General features: G+C 40.7%; 1 protein-coding gene across 6 annotated transcripts in view; it reads left to right on the forward strand.

The window, feature by feature from the left end:
* Positions 1-16227, forward strand: part of anks1b (ankyrin repeat and sterile alpha motif domain containing 1B) — a 355962-nt gene that overhangs the window by 315446 nt on the left and 24289 nt on the right. For all 6 annotated transcript variants that reach the window (XM_033615279.2, XM_033615280.2, XM_078165475.1 and 3 more), the window contains 2 exons: positions 12135-12242; positions 14358-14561. In XM_033615279.2, coding sequence (XP_033471170.1) covers positions 12135-12242; positions 14358-14561 — 312 coding nt within the window. The remainder of the gene's footprint in view (positions 1-12134; positions 12243-14357; positions 14562-16227) is intronic.

Genomic DNA, 16227 nt, shown 5'->3' on the forward strand with positions numbered 1-16227 from the left:
TGGCAACTGCTTCCAGCCAAGGAACAGTCTGGCACACAAACCCTGTAAAACTATGTATTGTCATCTTTACACTTGTTGTTCGGATTGAACAGACAAGACACAACGTGTTAATTATTGAGCTGTAGAGGTGGTGGGCAGATTTCGTTGCCTTCGACAGAGCCAGGCAATCTGTTTCCCCCGTTTTAGTGTTTATGCTAAGCTAAGCTAACCAGCCGCTGGGTCCAGCTGCATTTTTACTTGGGCTGTCCCGAATACCATTTTTTGAGCTTTGAAGCTTCAGTGATAATTACCTGTGATTATTCAAAACTTCAATGGGACGTGACTTAGGTAGGACGTAGTGCTTTTAGTAAGGTTATTAATAACTCGGGACGTGACAGGTACAGCCTCATCACTGGATGCAAAGCAAGCGCTTCACTACAGCTGCCAGTTGTGGATAACTGTCTGCAATTCATTATACCTTCTCCTCGTCAGACAGCCAATTTAATTGCTTGGACCAGGGCACAATGACTTTGCTGAGGACACTGACCTCATCCGTGTCTGACACTTGCCACCTCCTTTCAGTTTTCTCCACCGGTTTACTGGTGAAAAAAACAAAACAAAAAATGAAGCATTCAGATACTGCTTTGGATATCAGTTACCATGGCAACGACAAAGGCTTCGAAGCATTTGGGTCAGCTCTGATATTTACCGTACAGATATGAGGGTGATATCAATCTTCTCATTTAATAAGTGTATTTCCCAAAAATCTGTTGCACTGACATGTTGATTTGTGGATTCTTTGAGCCTCGTCTCACTCCGAATTTGCCGAAATCCAGCGCTTGGGCAGGGACTTGCAGTTTCAGAAACTAGGGCCATAACGGTACATGTATTTGTGTTGAACCGTTCGGTACGCGACTTTCGGTTCGGCACGACCCTGTACCGAATTATTGGGCGCAGGATTTTATTTTGTTTTATTTTAATTCCGTTTTTGCGAGCCAAACCATTTAAAATATCTAGTTCCCCGACAGACATAATTGAGTGACGGACCGAGTCCGACCGTAAATCTCCGCTTTCACTTTGTGCAGCGCATTCTCGCATTTTGACAACATGGTAAGTGAGCCTGACGAACCTGAAGACACACCCGCAAACCTTAAGTCCTCCGTTCGGGAACACTTTGGTTTCAGGGTTAAATACGAAGATGGAAATAAACAAGTTGACAAGACAAAAGCAGTGTGCCGACACTGCAGAACAACGGCCGGGTATGTACTTGGAAACACGTCTAACATGCTAACGCATCTAAAGCGACACCACCCGAGTTTGAACTTTAACCGGCACGACTAGAAAAAGCAATCTGGTGCAAACTACGATATCATCGTCGTTTAAAAAGAAAGAGCGTTTCCCTGACCATCGCACTAAAGAAATAACCAACGCCATTGGAGTTGAGTAAAATTGTTTAAGCTGCACTTTAGATATAAGCATGTTTTGTTTACTGCACTTTAACAAAGTGGGAAAGCGAAGTAAGTTCCTAGTAAAACTGAATCTGAGCAGGCTTTAAAGCTGACCAGCTGCACTATACTTTCTATTTTAATTGAGTAAAACTGTTAAAGCAGAAATGTATATTTATATTTTTCATTCAAAAAATGTGTTAAAAAAAACAGCAGGATTTTATTTTTCACTTTTATATTTCTATTTTCATTAAAACAGCGTGAAAAAGCAGGATTTTATATATATTTGTTTCATTCAAAAATTGTGTATAAAGAGTTAACTGCTGTGGTGGTATGTTTTAATAAGGTTACCAATAAGTAAAAGATATTTAATAGTTGTCTATTTTTTTGATTACTGTACCAAAAAAAACCGAACCGTGACTTGTGTACCGAGGTACGTACCGAACCGAGATTTTTGTGTACCGTTACACCCCTATCAGAAACCAATGAAAAAAGGCGTCCTTTAACGTTGGCATGATACACAGTCGCTGTTATGGTTTTTACGGGGCGTCAAGAGGAAAAGCGGCGGGGCAAGGAAAGAAGTTAAGGCGGTGAAGGTCCAACTGGGTCGGGCATAGGGGTGGTGGATGCATCCAACAAACACCGACTTTTACCCGAGAGAGTGGTGTTCATGTCCCGTAATATTATAAAGCCAAACCCAGTTCTTTTTTCCTAAACCTAACCATGAACGTTTGTTGTTGAAGTTTATTGTAATTTTTGGCCAACAAATGGTCCATTCTTGAAAAATGAAGTCTAAAAATGTCAGAATGAGCCTTTAAGACCCAGATCCTCATAAATACTCTAGAGGACGTAACCTTGATGTCCTCAATGGTAGACATCACAACCCTGTATTCAACCTCTGTGATGGCACTGAGGCAGACATGGGCAATTTTCTGATCAATATTACCATTCAATTGACCTGTAATGTATTCTGACCTCGCCAATTTAAGTAACCTTACACCAGTAATTCTTTGATCTGGAAAAATCGATGGAGGATTTTTCAAAGGGTCGAACCCCAACCGCTCCATTAGCAGACGACGCCTAAGGGGCTTCAGGGGTCTACTGATATCACAGAGGTCACACCCTCTTAGTCTGCAGGGGAGAGGTGATCGGTAATATTGACATGAGCCTGGAGAAGGTAGATATACACAGCGAAAGCTAACAAAGATGGACCAATCACACGCAGTTGCCAAGGCTGAAGAGAAGAGGCTCTTTAATGTGTGACTGCAGAGCCTCTTCTGTTATTAGGCCGAATCACTGACACGCTCACACTATATTTATTCCCTCTGACTGTCTTTTCTCTTTTAGCCTCTCCTTCTGTCATGTGGATATAGCGAGAGGGGAAAGTGGGAGAGACGAGAGCAGATGATGAGAGGTAATTTGAGGTCAGGGGAATCAGAATATGGACAGAGAGTGAAAAGGGATACCGGGGCAATGAAAGGGATATTTAGGCAAGTCGATGTAGATTAAACAAGAGCAGAGAGACTGATGAAAGCATTTTCAGTCCCTTCCCTCTCCATCATTAAAACTATGTGCTAGCTTGAGCACAGACAGTGACTGGACTGTTGGTTCCCTCGCTGGGTTTCATGCTCCAGTGAGCCGACCAGCTTCCAGCCTCCCCTCCAGTAGGAAACAGAGAAAAGGCTTTTTGTCTCTGGTGTCCTGAATGAGAGAGGTCGTTGTTAATGTCCCCAATCACCACTTAACCCTTATTGTTGCACCGGTTTCTTTGCAAAATATGTCCTTTTGTCACAGCTGTTGTTGTTGTTCTGTGGTCCCTCCTATGTTTAAAGAGGTCAGGGCGTTCTCAAGATTTTCTTGGAAGTTTATACAAATTTAGTATCCTTAAAAGAGGATGATTCAACAAAATAAAAAAAGAAAAGAAATCTGACTGGATTAGTGAAATAATCTCAGATCTACTGGGAGATGTTTTGCTTTTTATGACTTGTTGCTAAAATAACTTAGGGTGGAACAGTTTACATGCATACACAAATATTTAAATTACAAGGAATTAAACTATAATTTCACTTCAAGAATCAGACGTTTCTAAGTTTGTTTGGCCATGCCCAGTGATCTGTCAATCTCAGATATAGCTGATCCTGCGCGGATCAAATTTACATCCATGAGTCCAATGATGGCTCATGTCACAAACAGCAGCACAGACAGTAACTACTGTCAGAGACACTGCAACCCAGTGCAGCACTATGGTGCAGTGGTTAGCATTGTCGCCTCAAAGCAAGAGGGTTCCTGGTTCAAACCTGGGGTGGGGGGGCCCTTCTGTGCGGAGTTGGCATGTTCTTCCTGTGGGTTTTCTCCGGGAACTCCAGCTTCCTCCCACAATCCAAAGAGTTAATTGGGCAGGTTAATTTGCTGTACTTCAAAAGTTGGGTCGACGTTCACAACTAATGCCTAATTGTCCGTAGGTATGAATGTGAGCGTGAATGGTTGTCTGTCTCTGTGAGTCAGTCCTGTGATAATCTGGCGGCCTGTCCACGGTGAACACTTCAGCACCCCTGGGACCCCTAACAAGATAAGCTGTTATGGAAAATGAATGAATGAATGAAATTGAAACTCATTCTCAAATGTTGCATTTCACTTCCATGCTTTCTGCAAATGGCTGCAAAGCCAATGTGTTAAGCTTACTAGCAGACTGGCGTATACTACCCAAATTTATTTTAATCACGGAGTTGATAAGTAGCTCAAAAGTGTAGCTTAGCAAATATAACCCTTTTAATGTAAGTGGATGGAAGATGCTAAAACATATAGCTTCTCAGTCTGGGAGGTATCTTAATAAAAACACAAATATAGGTGGTCCAATGTGGTCTGCTAGTTAGGCAGTAAGTGAAGGAAATTAACAAACTCCCGTGGTAGTTGATAGTAAGATCAAAAGTTTAACAGAGAAAAGCTAATGCTAATTTTTTTCATGTAGAGTGAATGGAAAATGCCAAAATGATTAGTGCCACATTCTGAGAGGTACAGCTACGTAAAAACACAGAGTTGGGTAACCTACCATAACTTGCTAGCTAGTTAGTCTAGTCAGCTTTTTTTTTTTTATCAAGTAGGGTCTATTTGATAGATTTGGTAGTTTGGTCCATGGCAGCAAAACGTTTAAATGCTAGTGACGTAAAGGAATGAAGTGATAACATTACTTCAGCCAAAAGGGAGCTGTTAGTCAAGCCTGATCTAATTACGCTTCCACAATCCTCTCACCCACATTTTTCGATGCTTAATACAACAATTCAATGTTAATATCGTATACACATTTTTATTTTTTCAGTGGCTGTAAAGAAAAGTTCCAAATATTTTTATGCCTTCCTGCCAGCGATATCCGTGACCGGAGGCATTATATCTTTGGGTTGTCCGTCTATCTGTCCGTCCAACCCATTCTCATGAACGTGATATCTCACCAACACCTTGAGGGAATATCTTCAAATTTGGCACAAACACACACTTCAACTTAACCTTATTAGAATTTGGTGGTCAAACTTTAAAGGTCACTATGATCTCACAAAATATGTTGGCCATAACTTAAGAATTCATTCACTAAGTATGACAAAATTTCACACAAATGTCTTACAGGATAAGATGATGGCGTGATGATATTTTATGTCCAAAAGGTCAAAGGTCAGTTTCACAGTGACATAATGTTCTGCAAAAACCATTGTCTGACCATTACTTAAAGTCATATCTCAGGAACAGAAGGGAGGACATTTGGTCAATTACTGAATTGGTGACAATTGAATTGGTGATTGATGATTGTATAGACCTTGTGTGCTGCTGGGAGGAAGATATGTGTGAAGCATCCATGTTTTCACAGACATGGATGTAAACTGTAACTGCAACTTGACTGGTGCGCGGAGGCATACAACCGCATGGTGGTATTTCCAGTAGAGTATGCTGTCCATTATAGTTCTTAGAAAGAAAATCGGAATCACCAAAAATCAGAATCCGCAGGTCAGACTTAAAGTAGCAAACGGAAAGTAGACAAGAACACTGCAGTTGGTGCATCTCTAATTTTAATTCTTGTAGTAAAGTGACAGCCGGCTGCAGAGGAGATGGCTGTGAGAAAGCACAGCTCCGTTACCCATATGTGTGGCGGCTAATCCGTTAATCAAGCCCGTTCAGTGTGGGCTAACGGGACTGTTAACAGGATTAGTGCATTGATGAGCACACACAGACGCACACATAAGACACAAACATAGCAGCCCAGTCAGACACTGGAGGCAAACAGCTCCCCAGATCACTTCATACCACAATAATAACATCAAGAGCAGAGGCTAAGTAACCCTCATGGAGCCACTCAGTGAAGCCACTGTTGTAATGTAAAGAGAGAGAAACATGAGATCATGTCAACTGTAGGAGCTCTCTGAGTTGATCTGAATAGAGCTTAAATGAATGAGTGGTTATAGTGATGGATGGAGGGAGAGGACAGGGGTGCAGAGAGGTGTCTGCTGTGGTAGCTCAACACTTCTCCTGTCAGTATATGCAGCTGCTATGAATATAATTTAAATGCAAATGGGGCGATACTGCAGTCAAGCATCACAGAGAGAGTGAGAGCGCGAGTCTGTGTTTTAACAATAATGGCCGGGTTGCATTCAAATTCTCATCCATTCAGGGATAACAATATAATCTTCTTCCCCGGGCTCTGAAACAGCTGTTGGAGCTGTTTGTGTGTGTGTGTGTGTGTGTGTGTGAGTACACATCCACGTGCATGTGAAGATATATATATATATTTTTCTGTTGGATGAGTGTGTGTGGGTGACTGCTGCTGCTGTGGCTCTGTGTTGCCATGGTGACAGTTGAACTCCAGGCTGAGGTTGAGGCTTCTACTGTAGTTGAAGTAGATGCTGTTGCGTAAGACAGAGTGTAACACACAGATACACACACACACACACACACACACACTGGAGTTCATGTGTGTATTTATACGTATGTGATGAAACAGCAGCGTGAGGACAGGTGTCACGCTATAGCCCCTCAGGAGACAGACGGGGAGAGACACAGGAGCAAGATTATGAATATTTCATAACCTTTACTACATCAGGCAAAAAATCCATTGCCCAGGTCATTTTATACTTCACAGTTTAATCAAAAGTAGGGCTGGGTAATAAATCAATATTAAAATGATATCGTGATATGAGACTAGATATCGCCTTAGATTTTGGATATTGTAGGCGTTGTTTTTTCCTAGTTTTAAAGGCTGTGTTACAGTAAAGTTATGTAACTCTCTGAACTTAGCAGACTGTTCTAGCTGTTCTATCATTTACCTTTACCCATTTTGACAGCTGCAACTTATCATCATTATTGATTCATCTGCAGATTATTTTCTCAGCAAATGTATTCGTCTTTTGTCTTTGCCCAAGGCAATGTTATGAAATATCTTGTCAGACCTACAGTCAAAAACCAAAAGATAGTCAGTTAAAAAAAAGCAGTATTTTTTCTTAAATATTGCTTAAACCCGGCCTAGTCAAATGGCAGCCAATACTGGCCCCCCAATCACTTCTGTTCACAAATAAATTTAAAACCAAACGAAAAACAAAAAAGTTGGCAAATAACAGACATTTTGTCACAATAAATCTTTCAAACCAGTAAAGCACTCCTGTGTACTTTGCTTAATCACTTAAATGATGAAAATGTTGTGGCAGTTTGTGTCAAGTGTACATTCATAATGACAGTAAAAGCCCATGAAAACGTCCTGCCCCGTGGCCCTTAACTTTATGAAAATGTGTCCCTCTGAACATGAGTAGGCAATAGGAAAATAATTTCCTAGCAACTAATAGATTATTTCAGTTGTAAATTTCATTTTATATTGACACCTGTGGCTTTACAAACTCTTGAAACAAATAATACTGCCTTGGAAACAACAAATTTAAAAGCTAAAATCCTGAGAATGACTAATGTCACCTGTCTGCAATATAGTTTTAATTATTTTTTAATCATTATTTTTAACAAGTGGAGCAGTATCATCATATATTTATTACTGCTGCAACTGAATTTCATTACAGATCCATCTGTAGATTATTTTCTCAGCAAATCATTTATCATGTGGTTTATGAAGTGTAAGAAAATAGTCACAACTTCATAAAGCCCAAGGTAATGTCATCAAATATCTTATTTTGACCCATAGTAAAAAAAACAAAAAAAAAGTTTACTGTCATAAAAGACCCCGAAAAGCAGGAAATAATCACAGTTGAGAAGCTGAAACTGCAAAAAATTTGGCATTTTGAAATAAAATTAATAGATTATATATCAAAAAGCAGATACATTTTCTGTCTATTGACTAATTTATTGACTGACGTATGATTTCAGCTCTTAATATCATGCCATGTTTTTGATATTTGTGGCTAAAACAGCGATTAAATCAATAAAACTGTGCTGGAAAAAAAGCAGTTTAAACGCTAAAAGCCTGAGAATGAGGCACATGTGCAGTAACACCACCTGTTTGCATTCTAGTGTCATTATTTTCAAGAATGCTCTCATATCAAGTGCATTTTTCTTTTTACTGTTGGACCAATACAACATGTTCTCATGTTCACAATAATGACCCTAGTGAGCATCATCTGATCCTAATGCGCCAAATTCAGCAAGTCAATATCATCTTCAGTACAAAGAGACAGAGACGCTGTAGTCTGACTGACATTGTGTGTCTGTAAAGGACGGCATGTGAGAGAGATAGCGAGCTGTGAAACCCAGAGAGGAGAGGGAGGATAGGAGGGGAAATATGAGTGAATAAAAATTGGTGGAGGGAGCACGGGGCGGCCATAATATGCCAATTAGTTCCACTACCCACTAGTCCCAGCTCTGCTTTCTGTTTCCCTTTGATCCGTCTAATTTTAACAATTAAAATACATTGTTTCCATGCAGGAAAGAACAGCGTAGGATGTAGTTTAACCCCTTGGCTGCTGCTGTGTTTTTTTAACATCCCACGACTCAAACTGTCCTATTTCCTTATTTACTGTATGACATAAAGTGAAATTTACTAAACCTACTAAGCAAAGAAACCAGCAAGAGGACCTGTTTAGCACTTTTGGGCTTGCTTGATACATTATATATCAGTTGTTTGCATGCAGTTTGCATATTTGCTTATTCATTATGGTTGGATTGGTTTATTTATGATGTGTTTGTGTGTTTAGGGTCGATGCACACAAGCAGGCAAGAGGCAAAGTGCATCCTACACCGATGTTCTCGTTGTTATTTTTATGTTTCTCCGGCAGATGTAGAGCAGTAATTGGTGCAGGAGATGATGAAGTATGAGTGTATCCATGTGTGTGTGAGATGCGCTGACTCAAAGCAAGACTGTTGGGAGAATCATTAGACCCGCAGCAAGGCCTCACATTGAGGCTAATTACCACCTTTTGCCCTGAAGACGCACACACACTCAGGAACGCACACATTCTCTAACACTCGCACATACCTCCATTGGAAGGCCTCCAGAGGCAGCCCCATAAAACCAGGCAGCAGTTTGTTGTACACTGAAGTATGTACGGGTGCCACAAGGTGTAAACAGTGCAAACAACATCTCTGCAGAAAGCAGCCATGTTCCAGCTCGTCTCTTTAGAAAACCCAGTAACTGGCACAGTCAGTGGACGCCTGGTCACCAGAGAAAGAATGAAGGCTTTCATTGGAGTCCAAGTGTGTGTGTATGTGTGTTTTGTCTCAGTTTGTGTCTGTGTAATGAGCGCCTGGGGAAAATCAATAGACTATTCCAAATTTGCCACAATCTGATAATGTGGAATTTACATTTCATGGCTGTCAGTGCAAAAACTCAGTTATCAGTAACAATGTTTTATCAGATGGTGCCCTCACAAAGAACCTGAAAATCTGATTTGGTCTGTGTGGGGATTTGGGGGTCTTTTATTTGTAGTGCATTAATCCCAGAGCTCTTTTAAAGTAATAGTTTGAGATTTTGACAGAGACACTTGTTAGCATTTTTGACGAGATTCAGATGAGCAGATGAATATCACTGTCATGCCTGTGTGAAATTAAGAGTGGTGGCAGTGGGACACAGCTAGCCCGACACTCCCTGAAGTTCAACTTGTGTTTCTTACAAGTATGTTTGCGTACAGATACCAAAAAAAAAAAAAGGAGATACAACATGTTAATAGTTAGAGTTTTAAAGGTGGTGTGTAGTGTATTTTCAAACTTTTGGAAAGTGTTCATGCTAAGCTACGCTAAGGTAAGCCTGGCGTCAGAGTGGTATCAATCCCACATCTAACATTAGGCAAGAAGCAAGTAAGCAAAATGCCAAACTTCTGCCAGAACTTTACTTTGGGCAAGTCCAAGTCCAGTCTGACTTTCTGATTCAATGCTGCTATGCGAGTCATAACCACGAGAGCAAATAGGCGCGACTGAGTCCCTAAGTCCAGCAGTCTGACAATTTTTGTGATAGCCTTCTATGACAAAATTAAATTACAAGACAGCACAACTACAAGCCTGTTCATAATCTGAATGAAAGCAGTTATGGCCATAAACTAAGACAATAAATAACTGCGCTTACTGGTGCATTAAAAACAACTTGAATGGAACACAGCAAATCTCTTCAGGAGAACGTTTAAACAACGGCCGTGCTTGTGAGTCACTTTCACCACAGTCTACACTGAGCATGATTGTCTGGAAAGAGATCATGTGAGATGTGTAAACACAGACGTACAGTAGGAGCTGTATTTTGCTGTCCTGATTATGTTGGGATATTGATTAAGATGAGAAAGTGCACACTAAAACAGACTAAAAGTTGTGTCACCACACTGTTCTGGTGTGCCCAGGCCATAAATCCATTCAGGTTTATATTCTTATAATTAAAAGAACGACATTTTGTTTTTGAAATTATGTTAAAAGGTTTTTTTTTAAGACAGCTGAGACCAAGTCCTCTTAATCCTTAAGCCTAATAATTAAATACTAAAGTGGTTTGACTGGCACTGTCTTAGTCATTTTAAATGTTACAGGATTTTACCAGGTCAAAAACTTCAGTACTGCTTTTTGTTTTTGCTTTGAAGTCTCAAGTAATGACAGGCATCAAGTCCTTATTTTTGTGACTAACTCCAAGTCCCAAGTCTACATTTCAAATTGATGCTGATACTTTCCTGCTTTAGATGTTATTTCTAAGTAATTTCACTGAAAGAAAAGAAAACTGCAGTGAATTAAACTACTGGAGAACCAATTAATTTAAACAGTCTTTCCATTTTTCTCTGTGTATGAGTCTCATAAAGGACAATGACAGACACTAATATTAGGGCACTGGTCACAGAGGCCACCAAGCACCAAAATCTGTTGGTGAAGCAACAACAACATCATTTGGTGGCCCATATATAACCTTATGTAAAAACCTTACAGGAAAAAAGCCTTCCTTAACTATGACACCTCAAAAAAAAAAAAAAAAGACATTAACAGAATCCCTCCCAGCATTTTCCCATGAATTGTGATGTAGTTTTCCCAGAGGCATCATTTCCAATGAAAAACAGGCTTGCAAGTTAATGAAACTGGCACCACATACATTACATCCTTAGATGTGTCATATTCTGTCTGCTTAAAGACCTACTTTCATGCACTCCTAAATGTTGTCTGCTGTTTCTTTTTTCATAGTCCTCCTCTTTGTGTTTCTGGTTCTTTTGTAAGGATGGTTTAAGCAGTTTGAGTAGGCTTAGTAAACCCATACTTCAGTAGCCCCAGCGGTGTAGTGGAGGATATACGCACCTCTTTTTGTAGTCATTTACAGTATACTTACCTATCAGTCAGCCATTAAAATATACAGAGAGCATACCCACTTCCTTCTATCGTCTACCCATCTACCTGGCAACAAGTGCTGTCTGCTGTTTAGGTAGAATGTTGAACCACAAGATGCGGCATGCAAGCAGACTTATTCCAAACTTAGAGAGACCTGATAAAACTTAGTGGCCCCAGGTAGCCACCTAAAGGCGATAGCAGAGTAACTCTTTGTGGTTACAGGCTGCAGTTCATGTCAAACCCTGCAGGATACTTCATACTTGCTGTTGGTTAGTAGGCATGGTATACACTGTATGATCTTGTTCATGTAACAGCACAACCAACAGCTTGAACACAGCCGTCCGAGCTATTTTGGTTATGTAATAATAATAATGACATGATGTATGCTCATGCTCAGGGGCATTTTGTGTCATTATGCACTCATTAGCACTTCCCTGAGTGCTGGTGTTTCTTTCTGTGAAACTGTTCTCTGAATAGCAGTATTATCCTCCATTTGAGGCTCGTGATGATGATAATCTGTTACCTCTTAAGCAGGTTTTTTTCCCACAGATGCTGATATAATCTTGTTATTATCCAGTCTGAACGTCTTTGAACTCTCACTCCGTTTAAAAGCTGTTTTAAATTATGCAAATATCAGGGAGAGTCGTCATTTTTTTGCCAGCGCAGTGACTTTTGACCCAGCATTGCTTGTGTGTTTGCAAAGAACACAAAATCTAGAAACCTTAACTCCGTCTGTGCCGAAGCGTAGAGCCGCAACTGAGGATTTGATTTATCAATAATCAATGTCTAAAAACGTCAGAAGAAGTGAGATGTCCATTACAGTTTCAAGATTTGCCAAAACTGTTTCTGAAATTGAAACAAGTAAATGTTCTGCATTTTCGTGTGATAAATGATTAATTTAATGTGGGCCGTCATATAACCTTATGTCAAAATATCTGTGTGTTCATTCAGGTATTGAAGATCAGTCTTATCGGACACAGAAAACGGATCCTCGCCTCATTGGGGGACCGGCTACACGAAGACACCCCACAGAAACCTCCGCGGGCCATCTCCCTAAGGGTGAGTGAGTCTCAGCGAGCACACAGTACGTTATATGAACCATAAAAACCTTCAACAGTATCCAAACCTATGTGGACTCACATTTTTATGAATTCACTAGACTTCTGAGAAGAGAAAGCACTAGTCCCTTCCCAGATGGCATTGTGTTTCTCAGAGAAAGCTACAGCCTCCCCACTGCGGCTGTTACCACCCAACTGATTACCCAAATCTCTCAGGCAGGCACAAAATGGCCGACCCGCTGCAGTTTCCTCCCTGCCGGCTTGTCCTGGATACTAATCACAAGGAACTGGCTTTTCCTCTCCCATCGGGGCTACGCTCTAATGTCTTTATAATAGTCTCTTGCTCTTTGTGCTGTTGAGCCAAGGGAGGCCCTTTGAGAGGAGGCTGAATGTGTCGGCCTGGTCAATTCAGCTCCTCTCTGTACCTTTACACAGCCCAAACTGTCCACTGTGTCGCAGCGTGTCCATCTGAGGACTGCAGTTATTTACGGAGCCTCAGAAAAATGTGAAAACAAAAAGTCAGTGGGGTAAAAAAAAATGAAAGCAGTCAATAAAATGTCAGAAAATACTACAAGAAAAAGACAGAAGACAAAAGCCACATTTGAGAAGCAAGAAAAAGCAAAAGTTTGGCATCTCTGATTTATTCTAAATTCTCTTGAGCGATTAATTGACGAGTGGTTTCAGCCCCGATTTACCTCTATTCAAGAAAAGAGGTGCTACTGGCTTGTAATTGAAAAAAATAAAATAAATCAAGTTTACACTGTTTATGGCTCAATACAGGATAAAATGTTCCAGTGTGTGAGCAGAGAGCTGTGTTTACTCAGTAACACAGTACGAACACTGGCTGTCAGCTGGCTGCATTAGGACAAATGGGGTGAATGAACAAAACACGGCTCAGGATGAAAACTCAGAGGAAAAGTAATCACACTTCAGCTTCCACAGCTTGGAAAAAAAGCATTAGTATAATCACCAGAAAAAGGCCTCGTCCATTGAGGCTCTTCTCATATGTAATCAACTGAGAGTGAATAACCTCTCAGGAGAAATGGCTGACCTTCTACTGTGTAACACCATTACACCGTAAAGTGTAGAAAAGTTTAGAATTCTTTTGGGAATTTTAGTTTCTGCTCGGTGCTGAAAGCCTCGAACATGAACATCATTTTCCACTTTTAATCGAGCCACTTAAAGAGACAGTGACCAGGCAGGGCTTCAGTGCTTAAAGGGACAGTTGTAGAGATGTCTGCCTTCTCTCCAGTATAATGGAACTAGATTTCACTCCACTTGAAGTAATCAAAATGCTAAAATATACATTTAAAAAACTCAACAGCAATGTCTCTTTCCAGATATCATGACCTGGTTACTCAAGATAATCTAAAGACCTTGTTGTGAGTAGTTTCATGTAGGAACTATTTTCTTTCTACTGAACTAAACCGGACAACAGTATCACCTTGCAGAAGGAAGCTACTCCTGGATGTCCTCCTGACGTAAACTTTAATGGCGTCCTCCTTGGCTGAGCTGTAATGTTAGCTAGATGCACTTCTGCACGGTGACTCAGTTGGCAGGTGTAGTTTGGTGAAAAAAAAAATAGTCCCTACATGAAACTGCTCACAACAAGGTCTGTGGATTATCTTGAGCAACCGGGTCGTGATTTCTCGTAAGACACATTGTTGTTTAGTTTTTCAAACGCATGTTTTTGGGGCTCTGACTGTGAATGTCAAGGCAGACGTCTCTATGGCTGATATCTCCAACACTCAGCAACTCACACCAAAACAATCTAGATAAATATACAGCACTACAGGTAAAAGGAAAAATATGTTTTTGATTTTGAGCTGAACTGTCCCTTTAAGGCCACTCCGATAGTCCAGCTGAGACCTTCCAGTGGCAGGAGAGTGTCTCCGTCCCTGATTTTACAAAGCGCTTTTAGATACTCACACTCAGCAGCATGGCAACACTGTAACTGAAAAATAAAATGTGACAGCGCACAGTGAATGCAATTGCCCTACTTATTGTACTTGCAGCAGTGACACAGCACATTATGAAATGATGAATGAACCTTCTCTTGCTTCTCTCCGCTCTTCCAATTCCACCACCACCACCACCACCACCCATTCTGTCCCAGGAGCCCGGCGGGAACCACACTCCTCCCCAGCTCAGCCCGTCGGTCGGCCAGGCAGCGTACACGGCGGGGGTCCCGGGCGGATCTCTAGACGTGCAGCACCTCATCATGCAGGCGGACGCCCGGCGCAGGCAGCGCAGCAATGACAACTACTTCGACGACGTGCCGCGATCCAAGCTGGAGCGACAGATGGCCCAAGTCAGCATGGTGAGGAAGGGAGGACAGGATGAAGGGATGAATGGAGGCAGGGAGGGGGAGAGAGGGAGGAGAGTATTATGAATGGTCATAGTCAGAGACAATGTTGGCCGCCTAAATGCTTAAAGAATGGGTTTGGTGATGTTCTATATTTTTCTTACTGACCACATCAAAAAGACCCTCATCTATTAGCCACACTGTTGCACTGGAGCACCAAATGTGTATCACTCCGCAGCTGAAAATAGTCCCCAAGGAATTGCACTGTTTCCACCAATTTAGAATTATTTGCTTAAAACTACAGTGACCATCTCTTTTAGGAAATTACTGAGGCATTTTAAAGATTTAGAGAGTCATTTAATACTGTTCTTGTGAGTCTTCTTCTTGCTGTGAACAAATAATAACAAATATATACATTAAAACCTGATGTCAGTGATATTTTAAAGTTGTATCCTGTAATTTCACAAATTCAAAGCAATAATAAGCTAATAGCTTTCAGGCAGCATCACATTTCTAATCAGGATGGCTGTATGTACCTTAATCAGAAGTGAAGTATCTCAGTAATTAAATGCTGGTCCCTAATAGCAACAAGATGCGAGCCGAAAGTGTTTTATCTGCCTGTTTGCTTGTTGAAAAGACACCATTAATAATGTGCAGCAGGCAGACCATCTGACACCAGCTGCCGTCTCTGCAGTTTAGAGCTCATATAAATTGTACAATTAAGGAAACATGAAATTTATGCCTGAAACTTTGTGCTGTAAAATGATAAAATATGCAAACCACAAACCAGTGGGCGGGGTGCAACAGTTATTTTGGCATGCTTACAAATGCAATCAGGCGTAATCTACCGCTTTACGAAATCAGTGTTTATCTCAAAAAAGATGTAATAGTCCTGTATAAACAAAATACTTTTTTTTTTTTTTTTAGAAGAAACACGCCAACTTTTATTCCCATCCAAACGCAAAATTACAACTGTATGAATTCCAATCAGCAGCAGCACAGTGACACACACACTTACACGTGTGCACACACCAGAGGCAGCAGCTGTGTTTTGATTCAGTGTGATTAGGGTCTTTTTGTGTCTCCGTGTGAATCACAGAGCATATCAATGCAGACACAGTTATGGTTACCCTGCTGAAGCTCTCAAGTGTGTGTGCATCACAGTGTTTCCCCCTTTCCAGAAACAACCCTCTGAGGTGGCACCGATGAGTCAGCGTTGTCAGATAGAAGGATAACTATTAGAGAAGAGGAAATGTCTTTATAGAGAGGCGACTTCCCTCCCTTTACAGTGCCCCCGTGGGACCTTGAGGAAGTCAACATCCAGAAATCAATAGGTTATTTTTTTTTCATTATCCCGTTTGAATTGTGCCATGACTTAACTAAAAATGTTCCCATATTTTTTTCCCCCTTCCCAATAATGATTCCAATACTTTATAATTTTAATAATTTAATAATAATAATTTCTAATAAGGAGATACCGAGTACAGATAAGATACCATTACGTAAGACATAAGTAAATAAATAGCTGTATGCTACTAGCCCTGCATGGTGCCAAATGATGACTATCGTTGTATGGTCTGGCTCATGATTTAAACCCTAAAGTGGTGCTGACATTTTGCTAATGGCTAAAGTAACTATTTAGCAAAATCTAATCTGTCTTTTAGAGCAGCAAAGAAGAATA

Source organism: Epinephelus lanceolatus, chromosome 23, assembly GCF_041903045.1.
Source record: "Epinephelus lanceolatus isolate andai-2023 chromosome 23, ASM4190304v1, whole genome shotgun sequence".
Classification (NCBI taxonomy): domain Eukaryota; kingdom Metazoa; phylum Chordata; class Actinopteri; order Perciformes; family Serranidae; genus Epinephelus; species Epinephelus lanceolatus.